General features: G+C 55.7%; 1 protein-coding gene across 8 annotated transcripts in view; it reads left to right on the top strand.

The window, feature by feature from the left end:
- Positions 1-25386, top strand: part of ANK1 (ankyrin 1) — a 236340-nt gene that overhangs the window by 175596 nt on the left and 35358 nt on the right. For 6 of the 8 annotated variants that reach the window (XM_040242999.1, XM_040242997.1, XM_040243002.1 and 3 more), the window contains exons 16-36: positions 412-510; positions 3642-3839; positions 6545-6643; positions 8873-8971; positions 9681-9779; positions 10855-10947; positions 11412-11484; positions 12244-12267; positions 13550-13643; positions 15030-15108; positions 17156-17253; positions 17347-17571; positions 18690-18844; positions 19131-19342; positions 19848-20052; positions 20336-20432; positions 20704-20932; positions 22573-22698; positions 22883-23002; positions 24237-24315; positions 24547-24621. In XM_040242999.1, coding sequence (XP_040098933.1) covers positions 412-510; positions 3642-3839; positions 6545-6643; positions 8873-8971; positions 9681-9779; positions 10855-10947; positions 11412-11484; positions 12244-12267; positions 13550-13643; positions 15030-15108; positions 17156-17253; positions 17347-17571; positions 18690-18844; positions 19131-19342; positions 19848-20052; positions 20336-20432; positions 20704-20932; positions 22573-22698; positions 22883-23002; positions 24237-24315; positions 24547-24621 — 2578 coding nt within the window. The remainder of the gene's footprint in view (positions 1-411; positions 511-3641; positions 3840-6544; positions 6644-8872; positions 8972-9680; positions 9780-10854; positions 10948-11411; positions 11485-12243; positions 12268-13549; positions 13644-15029; positions 15109-17155; positions 17254-17346; positions 17572-18689; positions 18845-19130; positions 19343-19847; positions 20053-20335; positions 20433-20703; positions 20933-22572; positions 22699-22882; positions 23003-24236; positions 24316-24546; positions 24622-25386) is intronic. The other 2 variants (XM_040242998.1, XM_040243003.1) reach the window with 1 other exon arrangement.

Here is a 25386-nt window from a genome sequence, read left to right as displayed (position 1 = left end):
GAGGTGACCCCCAGGAGTGAGGAGGTGACCCCCAGGAGTGAGGAGGTGACCCCCAGGAGTAGGTGACCCCCAGGAGTGAGGAGGTGACCCCCAGGAGTAGGTGACCCCCAGGAGTGAGGAGGTGACCTCCCAGGAGTGAGGTGACCGCCAGGAGTGAGGAAATGACTCCCCAGGACTGAGGGGTTGACCCTCAGGACTGAGGAGATGACCCCCAAGGACTCAGGAGGTGACCCCCCAGGACTGAGGAGGTGGCCCAGGTTCCGCTGGCTGTGTTCTCCAGTGGCCTGGCTCTGACATGGCTCTTCTGCGGACTTCCTGGGTAGCAGAAGTAACATGGACCCCTAGGCCTGGCTCCTGGGGCCTGGCCAGAGGGCCGCTCCCCAAGTGAAGGCTGTCCCCGTCCCCCCACAGAGCGGACTGACCCCCCTGCACGTGGCCGTGCACCACAACCAGCTGGACGTCGTGGAGCGGCTGCTGCCCCGGGGCGGCTCCCCGCACAGCCCCGCCTGGGTAAGCCACCCGGCCGGTGCCCACCTCGGCCCCACCTCGGGACCCTGCTCTCATCCCCCGGGGTGGGCTGTGGCTGCTGCTGGGGGACCAGGAGCAGGGCGGGAGGCGGGGGCACTTCCCACCACAGGTCACCTCCCCGAAGGGGGACTCGTTCACACAACAGATGTGTCCCCAAGCCTGACGTCAGACGTCAGCGTGTACAGCGTGCTCTTGATGCTGGGACAGGGGCCCCTCTGGAGAACATTCCAGGTGGGGGGTGATCTCCTGCTCTTGATGCTTGGACAGGGGACAGACACATTTGGAGAATATTTGGGGCAGGGGGTAAACTTGCCAGAACCTGGAAGTGCAGAACCTGTTTTAAAGGCGGGTAGTCTCCCCCAGCTGTTTTCCTCCTGAGTTCAGGCTCTGAAGTGGTGCTCCTTCTGTCCATATGTGCCACGGGGACGCGTGGCCGCTGGCCGGCCTCATGCCAGCCCTTGAGATCCTCAGAGTCGTGGGTCCATCACCCCCGAGGGACCCTTAGTGTAGGCAGCAGGTGGGGTTTGTGTTAGAGTGGACTGCAGGGGGCAGAACGAGGTACAGAGATGAAGCTGGACACCAGCATCATTGGCGGGGGCAGGCTGCCCCCCTGCGGGATGAGATGAGAGGGTGGCAAGATCTGCAAGGGCAGAGGGGCCTTGGGGGTTGGTGGCCATGTGGAGGAGGGTGAGGGGAGGGAGCAGGGCTTGGGGGCAAAGGACACATGCGGTTTCTCCGCTCACTGTTAGATGGACAGTCGAGACTCAGAAGAAAGGAAAGTGAGAGTGAGGATAATTTATGGATTTTGGGGCCGGGGAGCGAACCCTCGTGCTCAGCCCTTCCTCAGGAGGGGTCTCAGGTGTGTCAGAGTATGATTCCAGCCCACCCCTGCGGACCCCCGTGGGGACACAACCCGGTCAGGGAGATCCGTGCCAGCTTTCAGATTGCCCTCCCCGCTCAGATCGGATGCTCGTCTGAAATGTACAGCATCACCTTCCTGCAGACAGCACATGGCCTCTCCCAGATGCCCTGTCTCCTTGGGCTCCAGTCCCCCCGGTGCTGTTGTAGCAGAGCCTGCATCACAGCGCAGACAGCACGCGGCCCCACGGGGGACGTGACTTACTCCTGCCTCTAAAAATAAAACTGCTGGACTCCCCTCCTCCTCGCACCCCCCTTTATATAAAAGAAATCGGAGCCAGCCCCATGGTATTTAAAGAGAGCTTTATCCACACATAAACCCTGTACAGATGGGTTTTGTTTCCATGGCAAAAAATAGTTTCCAAAGTAGTCTGGCAATTTTGTAGAATTTCACATGCAAATCTCTCTGCACCCAAACCAAACACGCCCCTTTCTAATTCTGATGCTGATGTTGTTTTAACGTTGAGGCAGCTCTCTCCAGCGTGTGTGCGTTCCTTTGGATGAGCTCACTGCCTGCAGAAAGAGGAGCCTTTTACGGCTCACATCATCTCTCCCTGACTCTCCTGCCCCTTCTCACATCACCTACAGAAGGTCATTCATTCCCTGTAGTCCTGGCTTGGAGGGAGCTCCGAGGGGCTGGCCCCTGATTTGAGACAGAGATACATTGCTCTTGTATCTGTGTTAACTGGGGGTCACCTGGCAGCCTGAGCTCCAGGGCAGGCTTGCCCATTGACAGGACAGGATGCTGTTCTTGCCAGCAGACATCTTCCACTGTCTGCCCTAGTGGCCTGGACTCCTGATTATACCAACAAGAATAATTGCTGGAGTTCCTGTCCTCTTCACAGTGGGAGTCCTGACCCTTGCTTCCATGCAGGGAATGGAACGCAGGTTGCAGCGAGGCACCCTGGGTGAGCATCAGCCTCACCACATTGCATCCTGACCCGGGAGGTTTTCAGAATGCAGAATCTGGGGCCCGCCTAGTCAGAATCTGCACTTTAACAAGATCCCACGTGATTTCATACACACTCGAGTCTGAGAAGCAGGGCTCTGGCTAAAAGCACTTGTGTTCTGGTCAGAAGAGTCTCTGATGCTCAGAAAGAAGGCTCTCCACGTGGGCTTGACTCCAGATCTCAGGCCTGATCCACCGAATCCCGCCTCTTTCCTTTGCTCCCTCTTGATACAGTACAAAATTCATTTTGTTTAATTAATTTTACTACAGTCGAAATGCCAATCTTGTCAGGGGAACACAGCCTCCAAAGGATTTAGTGTTTTCTCATAACATAATCCAATCTAAAAGGAGGAACACTAGAATGGTCTTACATAATTCCTCGAAAGAGAATGATTTTTGTTATTCAATTTCCTTCTTTGGAAGTGACAACTTTTCCTTTCCCCATAAAATCCACTATGGAGATGGATCTTACCCTGTCCCTCAGGGCTTTAAACTGGGATTTTACTGTATTGGTCCACCTCCGCCTTGTACCACCATTTCTGTATCCATTCATCTGTCGAAGGACATCTAGGTTGCTTCCATGTCCTAGCTACATTATCCACTTTTAATGGCTTAAAAATGTACAAAAGGGCGTCTAGAGGTCATTGACTCTTTTGCTCCTAGTCACACAGCTGGTTAAAGTAGATCAGGGACTTGTAAAGCAACTGTCCTCCAATAAAAATTAATAAAAAATAAAATAAAAGTGAGCCAAGGACTGACTCCACGTCCGCAGGTCCCTTGCCAGGGGCTTCTCCTCTTACACCACCTGCCTGAAGCTACAGAGCTCAGGGGAGCTCTTGGGCCAGCCGCACAGGGAACCAGAAAGAGCTCTCTTCTTTCCCCTCCATGAACTGTCTGGGATGCTGTTCTCATGGCAGGAAAGAGGGTCTTGTATTTTCATCCGCACCTAGGCTGCTGGTTGTTCTATAGGCTGCCTGGCTGAATCCTAGCATCTGTTGGGGACAGGGCACTCATGCCCAGAACATAGATGGAGAGAACGGGAATAGGGCTTTGCTGGTCTGGGAGCCTCTCTAAACCCAGTGGACTCGGTCAGTTTGTTTGTTTACTGAAGTGAGCCTCCCAGGTGACACCAGACTTAAATCAGACCTCCTGGCCCCGCCTTGGAGGATCTAAACCGGAAGGCATGCGCTCAGCTTGTCAACTCAGCACTCCTGTAAGCAGGCTCCGGGGGCCCCTTCCATTTCAGAACGGCTACACGCCTCTGCACATCGCTGCCAAGCAGAACCAGCTGGAGGTAGCCCGCAGTCTGCTGCAGTATGGGGGCTCGGCAAACGCAGAGTCGGTGCAAGGCGTGACCCCCCTCCACCTGGCGGCTCAGGAGGGCCACGCGGAGATGGTGGCTCTCCTGCTGTCCAAACAGGCCAACGGTAACCTGGGCAACAAGGTAAACACGAGTCTGCGATGTTCCTGTAGACTCGATCGCATTGGGGGTCAGCTGAATCCTGGGAGCACCTGTGCTGTGCCCGGGTTCTGAATCCGGTGATGCACGTGTGTGTGTGCGTGTGTGCATGTGTGTGTGACCCTTACAACAGCCCTGTGTAGGTTTTATCTCAGTTTTATAGATGAATGAGCAGGTTCAGAAAGGTTGCTAATTCCAAGATTGTAGGACCCCATGCCTACCTGATGCCAAAGCTGGTCCTTCCTAAATAGAATGACTCAAGAACCCACACAAAGATCACTGTTGAAATCCACCGCACACTTTCCCACATAGAGGTTAGTTTCTACATTCAGGAATCGATGAAGTTGGAACTAAATATTCTTTTTCTGTAGCGAAGGCATTGTTTTCAATGCTGACCTGTCCCTTAAATGGGATTATCAGTCCAGGGACTATTGGCATGTGAGTAGAAAACCTTCCTGGTGTAGTGACCTGTGGAGGGGGGACCTGGGAACTTGTTCCCTGCTGATGTCCTCGTGGTTTTCATCAGCGTCTCCAAGGAATGCATGGCCCAAGAAAGGCTAAGAGTCCCTTCTTTTGTTTTTTGTTTTGTTTTGTAACTTTTAAGCGTTTTGTTTTGTATTGGAGTATAGCTAATTAGGAACGTCATGATAGTTTCAGGTAACAGTGAAGGGACTCAGCCCTACATATCCATGTATCCAGTCTCCCCCAACCTCCCCTCCCATCCAGGCTGCCACATAACATCGAGCAGAGTTCCATGTGCTATACAGTAAGACCTTGATGGTTATCCATTTAATAGATAACAGTGTGTACATATCAATCCGCAACTCCCTAACTATCCCTTCCCCCAATCCATCCCTCCAGAAACCATAAGTTCATTCTCTAAGTCTATAAGAGTCACTTCTTTCATTAAGGAGCTGTTTTATTGAAATATAACTCCCATACCATAAACTTCACTGGTTTGAACTGTACTATTTGGTGGTTTGGGGTATATTTGCAGAATTGAATGAACACCACCACTACCTAACTTCCAGACATTCCCGCCACCCCAAAAGGAAACCTCAGACCCATTAGTGGCCACATCCCATTGCCCTCAAACCCCCGTCTCCTGGCAACCATTCATCTGCTCTCTGTCACTGTGAATTTGCCTGTTCTGGACATTTCTTGTAAATGGAATCATACACTATAAAGAGTCACTTCTTTAGATGATACATGAACATAATACAGTTTCAGAAGGGTAAGCATTTTACAGAGAACTTAATGTTTCTTTAAGAATCTACTGGATCTGCTGGCTCTTTCTGCACAGGTGTGAACAAGTGACCCCAGGAGGGAACCGTTAGGGCAGCACCATTATACTGGTCTCCTGCTGGTGCCATTTAAGTGAGCTCTGTCGGGGACCAGGGGCCGGATGGCGAGGCTTTGCCCTGGAGACACGCCCACCCATCCACACCCACCATCACCAGGCAGGCTACTTTGTTTTCCCAGGGGTCGGGCACGGCGCCTGGTAGCTGGGGCTGACCCCGGACCTGTTCTTCTCTGGGCATCCCTGCCCACTTGTGCTGGCTTCAGTGTTGGGGGGCACTGCCCCTGGGCTTCCCATCAGCTGAGGGGGAAAGGACAGATGGCAGGGGAGGGCGAATGGAGTTTCTGGAGAGGGGGCAGCCCCGTTTGCCCCACGGTTAGTAAGGCTTGTAGAGTCAGAAACAGGAGATAGAAGGCTTTCCTGGCATTTTTGTGTGAGTGCCCACATATCAAGCAAGATTTCTGGAGTATTATCATCCTTGTGAGACAGATGGGCTTCCCCGGTGGCTCAGATGGTAAAGAGTACACCTATAATGCAGGAAACCTGGGTTTGACCCCTGGCTCAGGAAGATCCCCTGGAGAAGGGAATGGCTACCCACTCCAGTATGCTTGCCTGGAAAATTCCATGGACAGAGGAGCCTGGCGGGCCACAGTCCATGGGGCCGCAAAGAGTCAGACACGACTGAGCGGCTGACACTATACTATGCACTGTGAGAAGGATGTGATAAGAACTCCGAGATTCTGGCTTTTTTCAGTCCCAGCAGGGTCTTCTATCGTTCCATCCTTTTTCCAGCAAATCACTGGCTGGGTGTGCAGATCACAGACTGCATTTAAATGGCACATCTTGCTTTACAACATGTTTTTGTTTATGTTTTCTCAAGTGAGCCTTCCTTTGCCCTTGAGATTTCTCATTGCTAATCCCTATTTTCTTGATAAGCAAACCAAGACTTTGAAGTTCATCTCAAGTTGTGGAAATAAGAAATGTTACCACTGAAATGGACAATAAAGTTCATGTAGTTCAGATATCAACAAACTACGGCTTGAAGGCCAAATCCGGCCCACCACTTGTTTGTATAAATAAAGTTTTATTTGGAACACAGCCATGCCCATTTGTTTACCTGTTGACATGCATACTTTCTCACTATAACTGATGGAGTGAAGCCTAAAATATTGATGATCTGGCCCTTAGCAGGAGCCATTGCTGACCTCTGGTTTAGTTCAACCACTTCATGTTTTCGTTAAGGATGTGGGGGCCTAGAAGAGCTTGCCCGAGGTCAAACAGCTGGTTGGTGGCTACAGAACCAAGTGTGACTCCCAAACCTCAATGCTTTCCCAGCATGACCTAGAACTCTGTCTTGGCTGCAAACTGATGAACTTCTTTTCCTTCCCAGAGTGGACTCACTCCCCTCCATCTGGTCGCACAAGAAGGCCACGTTACAGTGGCAGACGTGCTGATCAAACACGGTGTCACGGTGGATGCCACCACCCGGGTAAGACTCACAGCCTGCATCCTGTCCACACCTTTCCCCTGTGTCCATGGGCCTGCCTGCTCTGGCTTCCCTCACTGGTCCATCCCAGGAGTTTGGAAACCTCAAGGACACAGTGGCCCATTCCTGTCTGCCACTTCCTAGGGGCAGCAGTGGACCCCAGGCCAACGGACTCACTTTCCAGTGGGGAGTTTAAGAAGTTGGTTGGACCTTTGAGCCTTTGTAGCGAGTCATGATTCCAATCCCTGTCTTACATGAGCCAAGTGTCAAAATGTCAGGCTCCCCTGGATGCACTGGAGAATTCCGTGCCTTCTAGTCTGGCATTTGGCTCGGAGCGGGTCAGCATTCCTTGAGCTTCTGTGTGCAGAGGGTTGACAGGGGTGGGGTGCTGTGGGGGAGGGTGGCTCTGGGGTGGGGGATGGAGAACAACCCAGTGCCCAGCACACAGTGGATTCTGCCTCGAGGCACCTGCAGATGATGTAGGAGCAGAAAGGGACAGCGGGTGTGATGTCCAGTGCGAGGAGGGTGCTAGTGAACCAGAGGGAGCATAGAGGGAGGGGAGGGTCTCCATTTGGTGGGAAAAAGAGGTTTCCTGGAAGAGGCATCATTTTGTTCCTTTTCACTGCAAGGCAAATGTGTTAAATGAAAGAGACAAAGCAACACTCCTCCAGCCCCAGCCCCCTCCAGAGCCCACCAGGAACACCAGTTGGCAGTGTGACGTTAAAAGCTCCCAGAAAAATCCAAGACATATTTTATCCCCAACTGCCTACAGCCTCTACAGGAACCTGCTTAAAACCCAAGAATGTTCTGGATCTTTGAGGTTCTCTCGCCAGCCCAGTTTAGTCTTTGGGGATCTTGCCCTGAGAGATCCTATACTGTGAGTTAGAACTTGCTGCTGCTTTTGTTCAGCTGCTAAGTCTTGTCCAACTCTGCGACCCCATGCACTGCAGCACTCCAGGCTCCCTGCCCTTCACCATCGCCCGGAGTTTCCTCAAACTCATGTCCATTGAGTCAGTGATGTCATCCAACCATCTCATCCTCTGTCACCCCCTTCTCCTCCTGCCTTCAATCTTTCCCAGCAGAAGTGCCTTTTGCTGTGAGTCGTTTCTTCCCATCAGGTGGCCAAAGTATTGCAGCTTCAGCTTCAGCATCAGTCCTTCCAATGAATATTCAGGGTTGATTTTCTTTCGGAGGGACTGGTGTGACCTTCTTGCTATCCAGTGGACTTCTAAGGGTCTTCTCCAACACTGCAGTTGGAAAGCATCAGTTCTTCAGCTCTCAGCCTTCTTTATGGTCCAACTCTCACATCCATACCTGACTACTGGAAAAACCATAGCTTTGACTAGACAGACCTTTATTAGACCTTAGAGATCTCAAAGCCAGCCCATCACTTCAGGTCCAGCCTGCAGGGTCTGGATCCAGATGGTCTGTGGGATTAGGCTCCCCAGGACACTTAGGGGCCGAGAGAGCCTTGGCCTGTCAGCCTGTGGAGGGAGTGCTAAAATATTCAGCAGAACAGCTTCCTTGAGAATTACCTCCTCTGCGGACAAAATTCAAGTGAATAAATACCCAAAGTCCGTTCATTCTAAGCCATGGTCAGTTCCTACCCTCGTGGTACATGACGGTACCACCTGGTAGCCCAGACAGCAGGGCAAGGTCTTGTCCGGGTCAGCAGGGACCTCCTTCTCATGCAAGGCCCTTGTCCTCCCAGCTTCCCCGGCTCTCCGAGGGACCTGTCATGGCTTCGGCAGCATGAATCTCTCCTGGCTTTCCTCCTCCTTCTTTGCTGCCCCCTCCCTACCCTCTTTTCTGAACTCCCTGTAACTACTGCCTCAGTTCCATGAGCCCCACTTTTTTCTCACCATACTTCATCTGGGGAACTTCGCTCACCACCAGGACTTAACGCCCATGGGCGCCACCTTGCCGGGCCCTCTTCCCCAGACCCAGGGCCAGTTTTCCCATCACCCACTTGCCCGCCCCCCCTTGAGTCTCCCCTGCTCACCTCACGCTGCGCTTGCCCGACCCCAAGCCCCGTGCCCCTCCCAGGCCCCTGGCCTCTGACAGCCTGGAGAGCTGAGCCCAGGGAGCCTCTGCCAACCTTGCCAAGGCCTCCTCATCCATCCTCCCCTTTACCGGCGTTACCGTGCGAGTTTCCTTCTCGTCCAGCTCAGAGTGACTCGTGTTGTCCCCAGAAGCCCTGCCGGTCACCCTCTCTCCTCTCTTACTTTCCAGATGGGTTACACTCCGCTCCACGTGGCCAGTCATTACGGGAACATCAAGCTGGTGAAGTTTCTGCTGCAGCACAAGGCCGATGTCAATGCCAAGACCAAGGTATGGGGATGCCCAAGAAAGAGACAGGCTGGGACCACCCCGCCTTTGCTGCAGGGCTTGCACCTGGACAAACATCTCCTCCAGCAACAAAAATACAAAGAATCTATAAGGGACTAAAAATAACCGCGTGCCTGAGCAGACGACAAGATACACAGAGACCACAAACCCAACTGCCACTTCTAAAGAGCCGGGAGCAAAAACAGGCTGTCAGAAGCAAAAGCAGGGTCCTGTGCATGCCCGCTGCATGCAACACCACCCAAAGGCAAACCACCTGAGTCACCCCTCCAGCCTGACCCTTGGACCCGCCCTACTGTCGCTCCATGTCAGGAACCAGCTTGTCCCTTCCCCCTGGGGAGCAAGCAAGGGAGCCTATTACTTGTTTTCAACCCCCTATCCCCTCTGCAGCAGGGGTCCCAGTAAAGCCTTGCCTGAGCTTCTTGTCTGGCCTCTGATCAATTTCTATTGACTGGAAAAGCCGAGGACCCTGGTCGGAAACAAGACCAGTGCCAAACTCAGAGGCACCTAGAATCACTCTGGGCACACGTGGGGCTCCGCCACAATTTTCAGCTTTGACGCTGGAGGAAGAAATGGGGAAAATGCTTTTTTTTTTTTACTTTGCATATAGAAGACATAGGCTCTGTGGTGGGTGGGCAGTGCTTGCTCATTTCTGTCGCTAGCTCATCCTCCCAAATGTTTACCCGCTTTACAGCTCGGATACAGCCCCTTGCACCAGGCGGCTCAACAGGGCCATACGGATATCGTGACACTGCTTCTCAAACACGGTGCTTCCCCAAACGAGGTCAGCTCGGTGAGTACCGCCCGGGGCCCTGATTCCAGAGACCTGCTCTCATGCGGGCCGCTGAGACGTCCCTTCACCCGGGAAGCTCAGGTCAGCCTCCAGTGCGTCTGGGCCCCGAACAGGCTCCCCGGGGCATGCGGCCTCCTTCCGGAAGGTGGAAGTTTATCCTAGTGGCACCGCTTACCCTCCCCCTTTTATTTTTATTTATATGTTGTCAAAACCTTCTGCAAAATCCCTGCTAAAATCTGTGAAGCTGTTCTCAGTGTGATGAGAGTGAACAGAACCAAATGTCTTGGGTGGGTCCTGATGTTTCGGGGCCTCGGGGTCTTCAGCCACATCAGTGGTCACTGTTCATCGGTCACTTCCTCCCCAAGCAGTGGGACTGTCAGGGATACTGGCTTATCTTCGTGACTGCTTCCAGCTCGGAGAGCGTGAGGACCTTTGATTGTCACTGTGGTTGCTGAAGCCATCGCTGTGGATGGGACCCAATCTGCATGGGGTAGACCCTGGGAGCAGAGAACTTTGAAAGGGCATGGGTTCAATCCCTGGTCAGGGAACTGAGGTCCCATATGCCATGTGGTATGGCCAAAAAATTAAAAAAAGAAAAAAGAAGGAAAGCCTCATTATCCATTTAGTTTCAGTTAGCTCTTCCCTTTAAAATCAGAGTAGAAATTTACCCCTCCCTTATTTTCTGGTGACTTGTGATTTCTCGCTGGCCTGAGAAGAGTTCACCGAAGTATGTGGGTTATTTGAACTGTTTCCATGAGCAGTAATTGACACCCGAAGAACCAGCCTTGGGAGCCGTGGGCAGTACCACCCGGGGCCCACCTATTCCTGCAACCCCAGCTGGTAACTCCCCGGCCCTGACCTCCCACTGCCTCCCTTTCGGCCGCTCTTGGCTTCGGTGGTGAGATCTCCTCTGAACACCCAGCACTGAAGGTTTAAGTACCCCGGCACCCCGTCTCCTCGAGCACCACTGACCACACCCGTCTGGGCACACACGTGTGCAGGGTCTTGCTCCAGGTGTGAACGATTGGGGTGTGTGTCTGGGTTGATCACGCCGTCCGTCTGCTCTTCTCCCCAGGATGGAACCACGCCTCTGGCCATAGCCAAGCGCTTGGGCTACATTTCTGTAACAGACGTGCTCAAGGTTGTCACCGATGAAACCAGCGTCGAGGTACGTCTATTCCTCCCCTGCACACCCACCTCAGACACACACAGCCTGCAGGATGCCCCAGGGGGTGCCCCGGGAAGTGGAGCGTGTTCTGGAGTCCTGGATTCCTGAGGGAAGCTTGAAGCCCAAAGAATTGAGGGTTGGGGGTGCAGTGGAGGGGGGGGGGTCCTCCTCCATCAGGTGGGGCTTTACTGCCACCTGGTGGGCAGAAGAGTTGGGGCGTCGACCAGACCAAGGGGTGGCCCAGATGGAGCTGAGGTTAGCAACCAGGCAACCAGCAGCTGGGGTTCCCTTCATCTCTCCTTACAGTTCCTGCCAGGCCCCCAGAGGCCCTCTTAGCTGTCCTTTTCCTGGTTTGGGACAGACCTCCCTTCTCATCTCCTTCCTGTCTCCACTGTCATAACCAGATGGGTGAATGGGCCCACTGCGGTGTTGGGGTTGAATTCCTCGCTTTTTTCTCTTTTCAGTTGATCACAGACAAGCACCGGATGAGCTTCCCAGAGACGGTGGATGAGATCCTGGATGTCTCTGAAGATGAAGGTACAGGCTGGGATCCATACCACGTGCGGGTTGAGTCAGGCTGAATGAAGGGGGGCACTCGGGGCTCTGAACACTCACTCAGGGGGCCTCTGGCCACCAACCCGGGTCACCAGCTCCTCAGAGTCGCAGCTGGACAGAACCACTTTCTAATGATGCTGTCCGTTATCGAAAGGGCTTCTTTAATGTGATTTTAAGAGAAGGAAAGCTACATCACAGAGATTAAAAATAGAAAATCCCAGAAAGTTGCATAAATACATGTGTGTTTGCATATAGCATACCTGGAATGTGATTCTGCTCAGATCAGCTCTCAGAGCCGTAAGGAACTGTCATAAAATTCCACCTGGTGCGTTCCTTGTGCTTTGAACGAATAGCAAACTGTTCGATTTAAAATGCGTTAAGAATTCCTTTTCATCAGCTGCTCTTCAGACCACACGGTGGGTCAGTCAGTTTTGGGGGTGGATCCATTATGAAATGACTATATTTTCCACTTCTGTGGGCTGCAGGGTACTTGTAGTACTTTTCCTGCCTCAAGTACACCTGTCTCCTTGCTTAAATTGGAAGAGAATCCTTGTGATAAAGAAGGGTGGAGCTGGACCAGATTCTCTCTCTGCCCCCTTCCATCTTGGTACCCCAGGGGTTGTGTAGCCTGGTGGCCTAGGTGGTAAAACCTCTCCTGAACGCCCTTGAATGAAACACCTCTCACTTTACCTGACTTCAAACCTGTCCTTCCTTAAACGTGGCTCTTTCTTTGCTTTCCAGGAACTGCTCATATAACTATAATGGGTATGAAACTCTCTGTTCCCGGTGGTCCTTTCTCATGAGTGCATTTCACCCTCAGCAACCCAAGCTCTCACTAATCCACCCCTGCTTTCCATAACAATCGGAGCTTGACTCAAACAGGACATTTCTGCCTGTAAGGTCCACGCCCTGGCGGGCGGCTCCAGCCTGTCCATGTCTGCGTCCGTGCTACCTGCCACTGTGTCTGCGGTCATAACTGCATGAGCTGCTGCGGTTCCATCCTGTAGGCTCCTGATAACAAGGCCAGGAGGGGCCGCTGAGGGGCAGGAAAGGACCCTGCGAGGTCCAGGGCCCCCGCTCCAGGGCAAGGAGGAGAGAGAATCAAAGAGGCAGAGTTGGGGTTGCAGACAGAGGTTGAACCTCCCGGCGATGGGCTTCGCGAATGCGGATTCAGCCGCTGAGGTTACACAAGTCCCTAGTGCCTCTCCAGACGGATGGGCTCTGTTCCACGGGCGTTTGTTCTTCTGTTGCATGTGGTGTGGAAAAGAACAGAAGCACCTCTTTAGAGAAAGAACACCCTCCACAAGGGCTGTTCTGAAGTGGAACTTGTCAGGCAAAGAAGGTTCCTTCCAGGTCTTCCCTGGTGGTCTAGTGGTTAAGACTTTGCACTTCCAGAGCAGGGGTTGTGGGTTTGAGCCCTTGGTCAGAGCTTCCCTGGTAGCTCAGCTGGTAAAGAATCCCCCTGCAATGCGGGAGACCTGGGTTCGATTCCTTGTTTGGGAAGATCCCCTGGAGAAGGAAACAGCTACCCACTCCAGTATTCATGGGCTTCCCTGGTGGCTCAGCTGGTAAAGAATCCGGCTGCAGTGCAGGAGACCCTGGTATGATCCCTGTTGGGAAGATCCCCTGGAGGAAGAAAAGGCTACCCACTCCAGTATTCTGGCCTGGAGAATTCCATGGATCATATAGTCCATGGGGTCACAAAGAGTCGGACACGACTGAGCGACTTGCACTTTCAGGGAACTAATCCCACATGTTGCGAGGCATGCCACCACCCCTCCCCCCAACCCCCCAAAGGAAGAAAGTTCCTTTTGATTGAGTTGTTATCTTCTCCAAAGCCTGGTGCAGTCTATGTTAGGGACTGGCTGCCCGGCTCCAGGGCTTTTGGTTGAAGATGAAGATGTGGCTATGGTCCCCTTCGAGCATCAGAGACCTTGCCCCATGCCCCGGCGGGGGCGAGCTTTGAGAGGAGGAGCAGAGAAAACACTTTTTAAAAAGAAAGAGGGCATTTCCTTCCTACCACTCACTTAAACTTGTGTGGTTTCAGGGGAGGATCTTGGCTCCAGGGCAGAGAGGCCGGATGCCAGGGATGTAGATGAAGAGAAAGAGCTGCTGGATTTCGTGCCGAAGCTGGACCAAGTGTAAGAAATGCTCCCATGGGGAAGGGGCGGTCCCCCTCCCCCGACTCAGGGTAGAAGATTCCGGAGCAGGGAGGTTCCAGGAAGCCTGGGCCTGGACAGAGAGCTGGTCCAGTGTCTTAGGATAAGCCAGCCCTGCACCGGGGGTGCCAAGTGGGGGTAGAGGTCTCCCTTAGAGCCTGCCACCCTCTCTGGGGTCCCTGCCTCCCACTGTTCCTCCTCCCCTCCCTCAGTGCTCTCTCCACACCTCTCCCCCTTTCAAACAGTCAGTTTTGCACCAGAAAAATCCACTCAGGGAGATCCCATTAGAAACTGTTGTCAAAAAAAGGGGTGGGTTATTATAGGATGGAGTTTCCCTGGTGGCTCAGAGGGTAAAGAATCTGCCTGCAATGCAGGAGACCCAGGTTGGATCCCTGGGTTGGGACGATTCCCCTGGAGGAGGGCACAGCAACCCACTCCAGTATTTTTGCCTGGAGAATCTCATGGACAGAGGAGCCTGACGGGCTACGGTTCATGGGGTCGCAAAGAATCAGACACAACTGAGTGACTAACACACACATGTATTACAGGATTACATGAAATCACATGTGTGAAAATTTGGAAATTGTAAAGCACCGTAGAATTTAGAGAACCTTTCATTCAATTAAGAAATTTAAATAATAAGAAATAAACTATTGCTAAGCTGAGCTCACAGGCCAGCCACGTCCCTCCATCAGCTGGTCCATTAGGGAACGTCCGCAGAGGGTCTGCATCTGCCTGGCACGTGTTTCTCATTCCTCCGGGAATGCGGTGAGCTATTCCCATGTGCACACAGGGATTCTGTGAACGAATGTGAAAGCGACAACTTTGTAAAAACACTGAGCCCTTTGGGGTTTTCTGAAAAGACAGACATGTGCCGGCTTGGTCCCAGGGCTTATGAGGGCCACGGACCAAGGAGAAGGGATCCTGTGATTAGTATTACTGAACTGCAGTTAGAAACACAAAACCAAGACCTCGACCACAGAGAACCTACAGATGTATTTGGTAGAATGAAAACACACACCCAGTGGTCAGACCATGATGCAGAATAAGATGTTATGGCCAGAGTGAGAGTTCCCTCAACAAGGGGACTAAGACTACAAAACTGGGGTGGTGCGTGCAGGAAGACTTCCTGGAGGAGGCAGTCTTTCAACTCAGGCTCAAGACAGGCTCTGGCGAAAGGCCTAGAGGTGGAGGAGGGCAGGCCAGGATGTAGTACCTATGCCAGTGGGGTTCAGATGGTGGAGGGGTGGGATCGGATTGGATAGGTGATCCTGGGGGTACGGAAATGTCTCACTGAGGCGCCCAGTGGAAGATGACGGGCTATGCAGAAGGATCGTGCCCTGATGTCCCAATGTCCTCGGCGTACAGGGTGGAATCCCCAGCCATCCCGCGGATTCCTTGCGTCACACCTGAGACAGTGGTGATCAGAACCGAAGAGGCAGATCAGGTGAGACGCGTCCTTTCTCTTACCTCCTCTTGGCGGGGAACAGATTCCCCGGGCAGTGACTGCTCTGAGATGACCTGAAGCAAGGGAAGAATTCATAAAGCTCACAGCACTTACCAAGCCCCACGGATCCCAGGTTTCATGGCTCTTCTGCAGCGGCTGCGCCCCCAGCACTCATACAACCCCAGCTATTGGAGATCTGAGTCTCTGAGAGCCCGAGGGTGCCTGGGACGCCCTCGTGCTAGTCTCGGCGGGGCTGAGAACTGGCAGCACAAGTTCTGGCTCCTAAGCCTGTGTTCTCTTGCACACACACCGTGAGCACACGCTGTCTGCACCTGTGGGGGCCTGGGTCCCGGTACCAGAGAGGGAGCCCCAGGCTGCAGCCACACCTCTATGGAGCTGCAGGCAAGTCCGGAACTTGGCACCTTTTTGTTTCACATCCATAAAAACAGGACAGTTTCTGCCTCACGTTCCCCAGGGGATTACTGGGAGCTTAAAAATACCAGTCCAGGTGGAAAGGGGATGTCAAGGAGAGCTGTCCCCAGCGTGGCCATTACTCATTATAGTACCCTATTTGTGGCTTCCCCAATGCTGCTTGAATTTGTCCCCCAAATGGGTGGGATGGCTTAAAACAATGTAATGCTCCTCAATTTAATTTTTATGCCAGCTGGCACTTTTTTTTCCCCTAGGGCAAAGAGGTTTTCTGGGATCAGAAGAAAGCAGTGTAGTGTTTAGAGGTTGGAAACGGCCGCCCTGAGCTTGGTCACTGAGCCAGACATGTTGGTTTTCCAGCTAAGGCTGGTCTCTGCCTCCGCCCTGAAGGGATGCATGTCTGAAAGCAGCGGCGGAAGCCCTGGACCCAAGTGTGGCGTTGGGAGAGGATGGCTGAGACGCGGTCCAGTCAGCCCTCCCACCCTAGGGCAGGTCGCAGGGCTGACGGTGGTGTCATGCCATGGGGCCGGGGGGGGAGTTTGGGAGATACGGTCAGATACGGCCCTGGCACTGCCACGGCACATTTGCCTGGTGCTTCCGAATACGGCGACAAGAAAGCTCCAAGGGGACCCGGGTTCTGCTGTTCCCTGGCCAACCGTGTGCTCTGAGGCCCTGCTAAGTCGTGAACCGAGTCAGCAGGGGCTTCCTGGAGTCCCACCAGGCGCCCTGGAGGGGACCCTGTGTGGGAGGACGCAGGAGCAGATGGTCCAGCTGGGAAGGGTCTCAGAACGCAGTGGGGTGACTACCCAAGGGCTCAGTAGCATTGGCAGCGGTGGGGAGCCCTTCCAGATCAAAGTCAAGGGCAAGGGTTCTCAGAGGAGGCGAGAGGTGGAGAGTGGTCCAACAAAGGAGACGGACGTGGGCGCCTGGGCTGATGGAGATGCCAGAGTGAGGGCCAAGTTGAGAATAAAGCGGGAGGGGTAGACTTGAACCGACAGGCTTCGTGAGTCCTCGCGATGGACATGCCTTGGGCCAAGGCAGCCCTGAGGTCGTGCAATTACAGCATCACTGTGAGGAGGGGGAGCCATCCCATTTGCAGAGGAAGAAGTGGGAAGCGCCCCCGCCCCCGGGATGTGGGGGGGTCCTGTTCTTTTTCCCTTGATGCCCCAGTTCACGTGGCTTGCCCAGAGCCAAGCAGCTCGTAGGTGATGGCGTGGGCTCCGGCGCCAACTTGCGTGTGAAAAGGAGCTGCGTGGAGCTCACGTGGCAGGGTTCACGGGGCAGGGGGGGCAGGGGGCAGGCTGGCAGTGCATGTGGCACGTGAGCTGAGACCGAGGCTGGACGGGAAGAAGGACTCGCTCCAGTGTTGGAAGTCTGGCCCAGGGTCCTGAGCCAAGGAGAGGCTGTGTAGGTCCCAGGAGGCCTGTGCTCCCTTTTAGACTCTGGGTAAGCTTTGTCCCAAAGGGTCAGTGAGTTCCGGGTAGCACCTCCTTCTCTGGGCCCTTGGTGGCTGGCCGAGCCTCCCTGGCCTCTGCGAGAGGTCCACTGGCTGGGACTATTGGCTGTAGCTGTGGCCCGCGGGTGATAACAGCTGGCCTTTCCCCCGCCCTGTCCCCAGGTGTCCAAAGAGTACGATGAAGACTCTCTGATCCCCAGCAGCCCGGCCACAGAGACCTCGGACAACATCAGCCCTGTGGCCAGCCCGGTGCACACAGGGTGAGTGCCCTGGGAGGGGCTGGCAGCCCTGGCCCCGCTCGCCCGCCCACCCGCCAGCCCGGGAGAGGCCGACACGGACCCCCTGTGCCCTAGGTTCCTGGTGAGCTTCATGGTGGACGCCCGCGGGGGCTCCATGCGGGGCAGCCGGCACAACGGCCTGAGGGTGGTGGTCCCGCCGCGGACGTGCGCGGCACCCACCCGTATCACCTGCCGCCTGGTGAAGCCCCAGAAGCTGCCCACGCTGCCGCCGCTGGCCGAGGAGGAGGGCCTGGCCAGCAGGGTCATCGCGCTGGGGCCCACGGGGGTCCAGTTTCTGAGGTGAGAGGTCACTCCGCTGCCCCTGACCGGTCCCTGCTGTGCCTGGGCTGAGGGGAGGCGAGCCTAGAGTCCCCACCCCGCCTGCTTTCTCTGTGTCCTGGCTTGTCAGAACTAGAAGCCCCTGGGCTCCTAGGTACACAGAGGAGGCTGGTGCCTGGGGCGAGCTTAGCATCCTCAGGTCCCGGGAGATACTCTTAGAAGGGATGAAGACAGCTGCTTTGGAGGACCACCTGCGGGTCCTTAGTGAAGTTCTGAAATGGTCTTCCTAGAAGACAGCCTTGCAGCCTTGTTCCCAAGGACAAGACTGACGGTTTCGGAGGCCCCCCTCACCTTTCCTGCCACAGACCTGCTTCTCCTGGCAACCCTGCATCCTTCAGGCACCACAGGCTCCATGCTGGCACAGGCCTGGTCCAGGAGGCCCTGACCTCCCGTCTGCATCCATGGCCTGGCTCGCCCCCCGGCCCCGTCTTTCCTCCAGCGACTGCAGAGCAGCTAAAAACTTTCACGTTCATTTCCCCTTTAAATGTGATGCTCAAAGCCGTCCTTCTTCGCTTCCCTGGTGGCTCAGTGGTAAAGAATCTGCCTGCAGTGCAGGAGATTCAGGTTTGATCCTGGGGTCGGGAAGATCCCCTGGAGGAGGGCATGGCAACCCACTCCAGTATTCTTGCCTGGAGAATCCCATGGACAGAGGAAGCCTGGTGGGCTATAGCCCGTGGGGTTGCAAAGAGTCAGACACGACTCAGTGACTAAATAACAGCAATGACTACAACCATTCTCCCGAGGAAATGCCACTGTCTAGACTGACAGAGGAGGACGCTGAGGCTCAGAGGAGTTTGGTCCCCTGTCCAGGACATGGATGGGTACTCAAAGTCAGGTCCAAGGCCAGGGTTATTCTGGCCGTGGCAGGATGCACCCTGCGAAGTGAGGTTGGGCCTGATGAGAGGGTCCTGGGGCGTCTCGGGAACCTGAGGCAGGTCTGCTCGCTGTGAGGACCAGCCCATTGGGGGGCCCCCGCTGCACCCCACCTGCCTGCTGTTGCCTCCCGAGCCCACGGCCGTCGCCCACACGGCACACACACCTGCATCCAGCCCCTCCCCTGTACCCTCTGTCCCCCTCAGCCCTGTCATCGTGGAGATCCCCCACTTCGCCTCCCAAGGCCGTGGGGACCGCGAGCTCGTGGTGCTGCGGAGTGAAAATGGCTCCGTGTGGAAGGAACACAAGAACCGCTACGGAGAGAGCTACCTGGACCAGATCCTCAACGGGATGGACGAAGGTGAGCGAGCGCCTGGGGGCCCAAGCAGCGCCTTCCTCCTGGAGGAGGGGTTTGAGGCTACGCTGGGGGTGGGCTGGTGGGGCCTCCTGGGGTGGGGGATGCCCTGAGAGTCTAGGGACGGCCCAGCTCCGGCGCCCAGGCCCCCTGCAGCCTGGTCTCCTTGTGCTGCTCCCTCGGGGCCTAGACTTTCTCCCACCCCTGCTGGAGGGGACCGCTGGAGCTGGGACAAGGGGCCCTGGGGGCCTGCGGCAGTGACCGGCGGGCGGGCGTGTGCGTGTGGTTGCAGAACTAGGGAGCCTGGAGGAGCTGGAGAAGAAGCGCGTCTGCCGCATCGTCACCACCGACTTCCCCCTGTACTTCGTCATCATGTCGCGGCTCTACCAGGACTACGACACCATCGGCCCCGAGGGCGGCTCTCTGACGAGCAAGCTGGTGCCCCTGGTGCAGGCCACCTTCCCCGAGAACGCGGTCACCAAGAGGGTGAAGCTGGCCCTGCAGGTGATGCCTGCGACCCCTCCTTGGCTGCTGGGGCCCCGTCAACCTGGACCGGGTTCAGGGTGTCAGGGCCCTCGGAGATAGCCTGCGTCCTTGAAGATAGCCTTCATGCCCCCCAGGACATCTCAACCTGTCGGTCCGCTGCCTGAAACAATCTCGTCAGAGCTCTGACCTTAAGCTCAGAAGAGAGTTGGGTGGCCAGGATAGGACAGATGCTCTGTTAAGTTGCAGGAAACCCTAGATGGTGTGTTAAACCGCCAGGTCAGCATTGAGGGGAAGCCACGTGGCTCCCTGGACAGGTGCCTAATGCCAAGCAAGGCCCCGAGGAGCGGGGAGCAGCAGGGAAACGGGGGTGGGGGCTCAGAGAGGGGAGCTGGGCAGGACATCAGCAGGACGGCCCCACCCCGTCCCCAGGGGACCTTCAAACCTGCCAGGACAGCCGCTCTCATCCCCACCCATGAGCCCCTCGGCTGCTCCGGGCTGAGCATCCCCCTTGGGCACCTCACAGGCCCAGCCTGTACCTGATGAGCTGGTCACCAAACTCCTGGGCAACCAGGCCACGTTCAGCCCCATCGTCACTGTGGAGCCAAGGCGCCGGAAGTTCCACCGCCCCATCGGCCTCCGCATCCCGCTGCCCCCGTCCTGGATGGACAACCCCCGGGACAGCGGGGAGGGGGACACCACCAGCCTGCGGCTGCTCTGCAGCGTCATCGGTGAGGGGCGCCCCCTTTGTCCTGGTCCTGCTGTCCGGGGAGACGGGAGGGGATGGAGCTGGGGAGCGATGGGGCCCTCGGAGGGGTGGGGGTTCTGCCTCTGGGTAGAGTCTCCCTGTCCCTGAAGAGCCCCCAGACCCCAGAGGAGGGGGTTCTCCCAGGGGGGACGAGGTCACGGGGTGCAGGGTGGTGGTGGGGGGGCTGGGATCGGCCTCAGCCAGCTGTGCACGCCCCGCGTCGGCCTCTGGAGACAGTCCCCCAGCCCTGTCTACACCTGTGGCAGGAGGAACCGACCAGGCCCAGTGGGAAGACATCACGGGGACCACCAAGCTGGTCTACGCCCATGAGTGCGCCACCTTCACCACCAATGTCTCTGCCAGGTGAGACCCCGCCCTGCGGCCCGACCCCGCGGCTCCCCGGGCCCTGCCCGAGGGCGGGTGGCGCTGTCCCCGGGGGCGGCCGCACTCAGGCTGACCTTGTGCCCGAGGGTCCTCCGCTGTCCCTCCCCTTCTCCACCTGAAAGCGCCGCCCCCCTACCCCCACCAGGGCTGTCTGAGTGGCTACCGCCCTGCTCACGCCTGTCCTGCTGGATGGAGGGGACGCCCCAACCCTGGACACTTAGGGACCGGCTCAAGGCTGCCCTCCTTTCAGGTTCTGGCTGTCGGACTGCCCCCGGACGGCTGAAGCCGTGAACTTTGCCAACCAGCTGTACAAGGAACTGACTGCGGTGCCCTACATGGCCAAGTTTGTCATTTTCGCCAAGATGAATGACCCCCGGGAAGGGCGCCTGCGATGCTACTGCGTGACGGATGACAAGGTGGACAAGACGCTGGAGCTTCACGAGAACTTCGTGGAGGTGGCCCGGAGCAGGGACATCGAGGTGGGGGCCCCGCCCGGGCGCGCGCCTCCAGGGCGATGGCACCTCCAGGGCGATGGCACCTCCAGGGGTCGGGGGGAGGTGGCGCTGGAGCCCCAAGCCTCTGCAGAGGGGCTCCTGGGCGCGTCCCTCTGAGTCCCTCTTGAAAAGCATCCTTGGGAGGCCACCCCAACGCTGAGGACACCGCCCTGTGTTTCTCAGGGAGGCAGCAGGCTGTCAGCCCAGTGGTACTAAGAGCTGACGTTCATTAAAATCCTCACTTCCCAGATGCTATTAAAAGTGCTTGAGGGACTTCCCTGGTGGTACAGTGGTTACGACTTTACCTTCCAATGCCAGGGGCATGGGTTCGATCCCTGGTCGGGGGACTAAGATCCCACATGCCTCACAGCCCAGAATCCAAAACATGAAACAAAAGAGATATTGTAACAAATTCAATAAAGACTTTAAAAACAGTTCCCATCAAAGACAAAAAAATCTTTAAATTTTTTTTTAAAAATAGAAAATAAAAAGACTCAAGTGACATCATCTTCCCCGATTCTTACAAAGGGGTGTCCTTTTCTTATCCCCAGTTTACAGATGAGGAAACAGGCTGGGCAGATTAGGTAACCTGCCCAAGGTCACACAGCTAAGTTAATGGTAGAGAAAGGACTTGTCCTACTCTCTCTGCCATACCAGGGTTTGGGCGGTGCCCAAGCAGGGGAGAGCTTGGGCAAACGGGAGAACTGTGACGTGCGGGGCCTTGGTGTGAAGCTGTTGCCCATCCTGGAGTCCTCACTCGGGTTAAGATGTGTAACAAGCAAGGACCTTGCCCAAGATCTGGCCTCAGAGGCTGTCCTGAGCCTTCCAGGGGTTCTGATGGGCCAGAAGGAGCCCAAGGTTGGGACCTGCCTCAAAGGTTGTTTGGGACACTAACTGGGCAAAGGGTTGTGTCTCTTTGGGCCTCAGTTTCCTCATCTGTCAAATGGGTTCTTGGTAACTTCTCCATGGAAAGTATCATATACACAGTAGGGATTGTTATACGGTAGGTGAGATTAAAATACCACGTGATTTCTGGCACTCGCATAAACGAAACCTTGCTGGATGGGCATTAAAAGAGAGAAATGCTTTCAGGAGCTGTATTATGATCTGCTAGTGGAGCAGGCAATGGCACCCCACTCCAGTGCTCTTGCCTGGAAAATCCCATGGACAGAGGAGCCTGGAAGGCTACAGTCCATGGGGTCGCTAGGAGTCGGACATGACTGAGCGACTTCACTTTCAGTTTTCACTTTCATGCATTGGAGAAGGAAATGACAACCCACTCCAGTGTTCTTGCCTGGAGAATCCCAGGGACAGGGGAGCCTGGTGGGCTACCATCTATGGGGTCGCACAAAGTCGGACACGACTGAAGCGACTTAGCAGCAGCAGCAGCAGTGGAGTTCTGGAGTCCTTTGATAAGCAGTGGCGATCAACCACACAGGGAGACATGAAAAGTCTTGCTTATTATAAAAACCCTTTGAAGTAAAGAAGCATCTGCCGTGACCTTTCTAAAACCCTCCATGGGGCTTCCCAGGGCACAGCCTCTGGGATCGTGGGGAGGGAGAGACCAGGGCTGCCAGGTGGGACCGAGTGTCTGCATGTTCCTACCTGCTGCCTCTTTCCTGCAGGTTTTGGAGGGCATGCCCCTCTTCGCTGAGCTCTCGGGGAACCTGGTGCCCATCAAGAAGGCCGCTCAGCAACGGAGTTTCCTCTTCCAGTCCTTCCGGGAGAACCGGTTGGCCATTCCCGTCAAGGTTCGCCCTCTTCTCGCCCACCCATCACCCAGGTCTAGAAGTTCAGGAGGCAGAGGCTCCAGAGCCGGCCAGGCTGGTGGCCGGGGTTGGGGAAGGGGATGTCCTCTGAGCCGGCCGGGCTGGTGGCCGGGCTCGGTGGGGCGAGGGTGGCCCCCGACCCTCCGTTCTGTGTCACTGAGTCCAGGTGAGGGACAGCAGTCGGGAGCCTGCAGGGTCCTTGTCCTTCCTGCGCAAGGCAATGAAGTACGAGGACACACAGCACATCCTCTGCCACCTGAACATCACCATGCCACCCTGCACCAAGGTGAGCACCCCACTGGGGCCCTCAGCCAACAGACGGCCCGAGACCCCCCCACTCCCCACCCCCCGCGGCGGAGAAAGGCCCTGGGCTCTTCTCTGACACAGGCTGTGGCCCAGTCTTTCCTGCAAAGCTCAGGAACAAACGTCAGGCTGCAAGGGTGACACCTGTGTTCACCCCAAGGCTCCGAGCTCCCCAGGACACCTCCTCCAGGAGGTTGGAAGGCGCGGCCTGAGAACCAGATGGCTGGTGGCTGAAGGTGTCCCAGCCATAGCAGGGCTTCTTCTGAGCCTCTTTCTCCTGAACTTGCTGAGGGGCCAGGCCCCCCCAGAGAAGGGAAGCCTGGTGTCTCAGCCCAGGGCTCTGAGCTCAGCAGAGGCATGAGGGCCGCGCATCACCAGGGCCAGGGAATACCAGGCTGCACCAGGGATGGAAGGACCTCCTCTCCCGTGTTGGTGACTCCTGGTTGTTTTCACCATCAGCCCTTCATGCCTAACAAGACAAGCAAGGCTGTGTCCAAATGTCGAGGCTAGTTTTCTTTCCTGACTAAGGACAAGGGGGAACCAACTTCTTTTTCACCAGAGGGGCTCCTGAAGCCTTGAACAAGCACCCCGCTGCTTGGCCACAGGGCCAGCATGCAAAGGCTTGGGCATCAAAACAGGTCTTTTGAGCAGAAAGGAATTCAGAAAGAAAAGCTCGTTGTTGTTTTTTTTAGAATTCAAACCCCAGCTCCACTGATTACTGTCTGAGTGGCCTTGGGTGGGTTGCCCCAGCCTCTGGGCTGGTGACTTGGGAAGAATGCAGCCTGCCTCAGGCAGCTCTGACCATCAGGCAGGGCTTGGCACGTGATTAGGGCTGCGTGAGCTTATTATTGGGCTTCCCCGGTGGCTCAGTGGTAAAGAAGCCACCTGCAAGTCAGGAGACGCTAGTTCGATCCCTGAGTCAGGAAGACCCCCTGGACGAGGGCACAGCAACCCACTCCAGTATTCTTGTCTGGAGAATCCCATGGACAGAGGAGCCTGGCGGTCTACAGTCCATGGGGTTGCAAAAAGGTGGACATGACTGAAGCCACTTAGCATGCACTCACGAGCTTATTATTATCACTAGAGATAAAGCACGTGAACCTCATCGACTCCCTCTCGCCGCGCCCCCCCGACACAGCCTGTGTGTCATGGGGCTGCCCGTCGCCAGGGTGTCCTCCCCACACCCACAGCACCCCCTCCTGGTCTCTCTCCTGCAGGGCAGCGGAGCCGATGAACGGAGGAGGACGCTGACACCGCTGGCCCTGAGATACAGCCTTCTCAGCGAGTCCACAACGGGTACTCACCTCTCTGTGCTCACTCGCTTCCAGGGGCAGCGAGGGAGGTCATGTCGCCGGGAGCTCCCTGAGCAGACTCCATTGGCTCAGCCCTCAGCTGGGGTCTCCACCAGGCTCAGCTGCCGATCGGGGGACTCGGAGCGTGACCTGAGTGCTCTCTAGGTCCCCCACCCATACTGGGCGGTTTTGTGTCCTGCCAAGGCCGCTGAACAGAATGCTGTGCTTCCCCCAGGTTTCCTCAGTGGCACAGACCGGGCTGACATGAAGATGACTCTCATATCAGATCACCTGGGTCTCAGCTGGACCGGTGAGTCAGGAATTGGGGCGAAAGAGCAGGCTGCCTGTCCACACCTCCCTCTGCACCGCCTCCCCTCTGCACAGCAGCGCTGACAGTGTTGCTAAGCCTCTTCCCACCGTTCACTGTGCACCTGACCCGGGGTTGTCTCTGATGGGCCTGTTGCCCAGACAACGCCCTTGGGTAGCAGGGGAGGTGGCTCCCTCCCTCCTCCACTTCTCTCTAGTTTTCCTCTTGAAAACTCAACTTCTGACGCTGACGTTACAGGAGACCTTAGGGCGGATCCAGTCTGCCCATTTTACAGATGGGGAGGCTGAGATCCCACTAACAAGGGTGACTTTGGTTGTGTGGCGAGTTATTGATAGAGCCCTGAAAAGACCAGCAAACCAAGAACACACAAGCAAACGCAAAATGTGTGTCCTGCCTGCCTGCCACTCCCCACACCACACACGTCATCTGTCCTGCCAGGGGCTCTGTTGAGGGAAAGGAGGAAAGACAAGGGCAAGAAGCCTCTGCTGCTGCTTCTTGGTTTTGTGGGTGTATATGTTCATATGTGTGTGTTGTGTGTGTGTGTGTGTTGTGTATGTGTGTTGTGTATGTGGTGTATGTGTGTGGTGTGTGTGTGTGTGGTATATATGTGTTGCATATGTGTCCTGTGTGTGTTGCATATGTGTTGTGTTTCTGGTTTGTGAGTGTGTATTGTGGTATGTGGATGCAGTTTGTGTGTTTATGTGTATTGTATATGTGGTATGTGAGTGTGTGTGTGGGGTGTATATG

The sequence above is a fragment of the Oryx dammah genome, unplaced genomic scaffold (assembly GCF_014754425.2).
Source record: "Oryx dammah isolate SB20612 unplaced genomic scaffold, SCBI_Odam_1.1 HiC_scaffold_7, whole genome shotgun sequence".
NCBI lineage: Eukaryota > Metazoa > Chordata > Mammalia > Artiodactyla > Bovidae > Oryx > Oryx dammah.
Note: the sequence above shows the minus strand (reverse complement) of the source record. Positions and strands in the feature narration are given on the sequence as shown.